Source organism: Pteropus alecto, unplaced genomic scaffold (assembly GCF_000325575.1).
Source record: "Pteropus alecto unplaced genomic scaffold, ASM32557v1 scaffold74, whole genome shotgun sequence".
Lineage (NCBI taxonomy): Eukaryota > Metazoa > Chordata > Mammalia > Chiroptera > Pteropodidae > Pteropus > Pteropus alecto.
In genome coordinates this window covers 1556057-1558756 of record NW_006436291.1, presented here as the reverse complement: position 1 = coordinate 1558756, position 2700 = coordinate 1556057, and the positions used below count along the sequence as shown (strand labels likewise).

Here is a 2700-nt window from a genome sequence, read left to right as displayed (position 1 = left end):
GCCGGGGGCCGCGGGGCGCGCGGCGCGGGGGCGCCAGCACTTCTGAGGAGGAGCCCCGTATTTATATTTGATTTATTTTTTATTTTGTAGCACAAACAGAAATCCATAAACTGTCGGTTCAGCGCCATTGACTCTTTGATCAGTTACTGGGCTATTTCTTTCCCTTTTTTCCCCCCCAATCCCCGTCAGCGAGAGGAGATTCAATGCCTTTATTTTCAGCCCTGTTTATACCGCAAAAGTCCACGGCTAAATGAACAATAAAAGTGTACTTGAGAGGAACCCTCCTCTATGCAACAACAGGGGACCTTCGCGCTGCCCGCATCGGCCTCTCAGTTAGACTAGTGTTCTCCAGAACGTCAGCCCTTATATACAAAGAAAAGCGCTCTGTCGACGAGCAGCCCGGTTTCCAGAGGCTTCTCTGAATCTCGCTGAAATAATTACCGAAGGGCACCCCGCCTGCCTTTGTCAGAAAGAGCAGGGTTTACCTGTCAAATCTGTTTTACTCTGAGAGAAAACCACACTGTTTTACCACTGCAGACATTAAAATCTAACACGCTTGTTGCCTAGGTGAAGACAAACTTTCTAAAGGGAAGCAAACCCCGAAAACGAATCGCCGTGCAGAGTGGGAAGCCGGCGAGCTCGGCTGCAGGAAGCATGGAGCTCTCTCTCCGGCTCCCAGTTCTTAAAGTTAGCCTCAGAAACGAAGACGCCACTTTCATTTCTGAGAGGGAAGCCCAGCTTGAAAGTATATCTTAAATCAATCTGTGCCGAGTGGATTTAATTTACGTATGTATCGGACCTGCCCTTCCCCCATCCCTCTATTTTAAGAAAACAGGGAAAAAAAAATCTTTAAAACAACTCAACGACATACCACCCGGCACAAGCCCAGCCAGGGGACTGCACAATGTCAAAAGGAAGCACCCTCCCGCACTTAATCACATTACTGATAGCCGACAGTTATCATCGGAAAGTTGGCCGAGACAGGTTAAATAATTTCATAAGGAACCGCTTGTAATTATGTTATTTACAAGGTGTGGCAGAGGGCGAGCGAGGGAGCAGGAGCTGCTCCCGGAGCCGTGGCCGGGTCTGGGTGACCCCTGGAGCTCGGAGTTTGAATTATGGAGATGGGGGGCTGAGAGGTGAAGATGGACTAGAGCAGAACAAGGTGACTTTTCACCCCAACACATTTAACTTTTAAATCCAAATAAACGTCTCGTGTTACTAGACCATCACACTGGGAAGGAGAAAAAAAATGAACTAATCAAGTCCCATCCCAGTCAATGGACTTGGGAGAGGAGCGAGCTGCCATTGCTGCAGAGGAAAAACATCAAGGAACTGATTCCAAGGAGGGAGAGAAACGTTGAAAAATATACGGAGAGGGACGTCTTGAAAATTTCCCGTCAAATATTAATTACCGTAATTAATTAAGAGAGAATTTGAATCCAATCACATGCCATTTAATAAAGCATATATGTTCTGTTCTAATGACAACGTAAACTATTTTCCCAATCGGTTCATTTATTCCAATAAATACGGAATTCTCATTAGCACGGCAGGGAAACGAAATGAAAAACAAAAACAGGAGATCCATTTGTCAGTCCTCTAGTCTGAGCCCCAGGCCGACCCCAGCTGAGCCCTGAAAACTACTGCAGACACTAAACTTTCTCACCTGTTTGGTCATTGAATCTATGAGGCGAACATACAGATCCTGCTCCGTTCTGACGCCTGCAAAGAAAAAGAAAAGAAAAAACAGGGACACAGTCTCATCAGGATTTCGGCAAGGGCGCGCGGGCACAGGAAGTCCGGGCTGAGGGACTGCTGCCTCATGATGCGGCGGAACTGAGGCATGCCCTTCGAAAGGCAAGACAGAAAACTCCAGTCGGCTCTGGCTTGCTTTCTTTTTTCCTTTTCTCAATTAAGAACCCTAAGACTCTCAGGGTTTGCTTTGAAAAGTGCGAGAAATGTGCGTGGCTGAGAGCAGGCCTGGTTGCTACAGGCGGGGGGCCCATGTGGTCATTTATTTTTAGAAAACAGAAAGCAAGAAATGCAAACAGTCTGAACTCTTTCTAACGTCTCTCGAGGATTTTTTAAAAACTCATGCCCAGGAAGTAAGTTATGCTCGGTTTACGCAGCTACCCCATCTCAATAATTAACATTAATTTGCAAAATTGAAAAAAGTCACTTAAAAGTGATGTTCAGCTGGAGCACATATCGATCCCCTTTTACTTTCTACTCCAAGCCCCACCGGTTAATCATGTGAAGTGCCATCGACTTATTGATCGTTTATGTTTTGTTTTCTTCTATGCCATGAGAAGATTTTGTGTTTACATCCATGTCATTTTAATCTCAAAATCTTTATGTCCTTTAACCATCTCGGGAAAGGCGAGCCTGCCCGGCAGGGGCAGGAAAGCAGCAGCAGCAGCAGCGACAGCCACTTACCGTTGCTGTACAGCAGCTGGAGTTTATAGTGGATGCCGTTGTTGGTTTTCTCGTTGTTGGGCTCCTGAAAGTAACGATAAATAATTGCGTTTAGTGCGGTCGGTGTCGGACGCGGCCACCGCGCTCGGTCCCCCTCCACGACCGAGGCCCCTGGGCCTCATACAGGGCAGGATTCCTAGCTCGGAGCAGGCGGTGATGTCACTTTTCCTGCTGGAAGCCCAGCGCTCTCCTGGCCCCGCACGAGTCCGGGGGCGCCGAGAA

General features: G+C 47.6%; 1 protein-coding gene across 1 annotated transcript in view; it reads right to left on the bottom strand.

Annotated features, from left to right (window-relative positions):
- EBF3 (early B cell factor 3) overlaps positions 1-2497 on the bottom strand; it is a 109743-nt gene extending 107246 nt beyond the window's left edge. Inside the window, exons 1-2 of the mRNA XM_025047548.1 lie at positions 2440-2497; positions 1670-1725 (exon numbers count right to left, since the gene is read on the bottom strand). Coding sequence (XP_024903316.1) covers positions 1670-1681 — 12 coding nt within the window. The 5' untranslated portion in view covers positions 1682-1725; positions 2440-2497. The remainder of the gene's footprint in view (positions 1-1669; positions 1726-2439) is intronic.
- Positions 2498-2700: the final 203 nt, after the last annotated feature.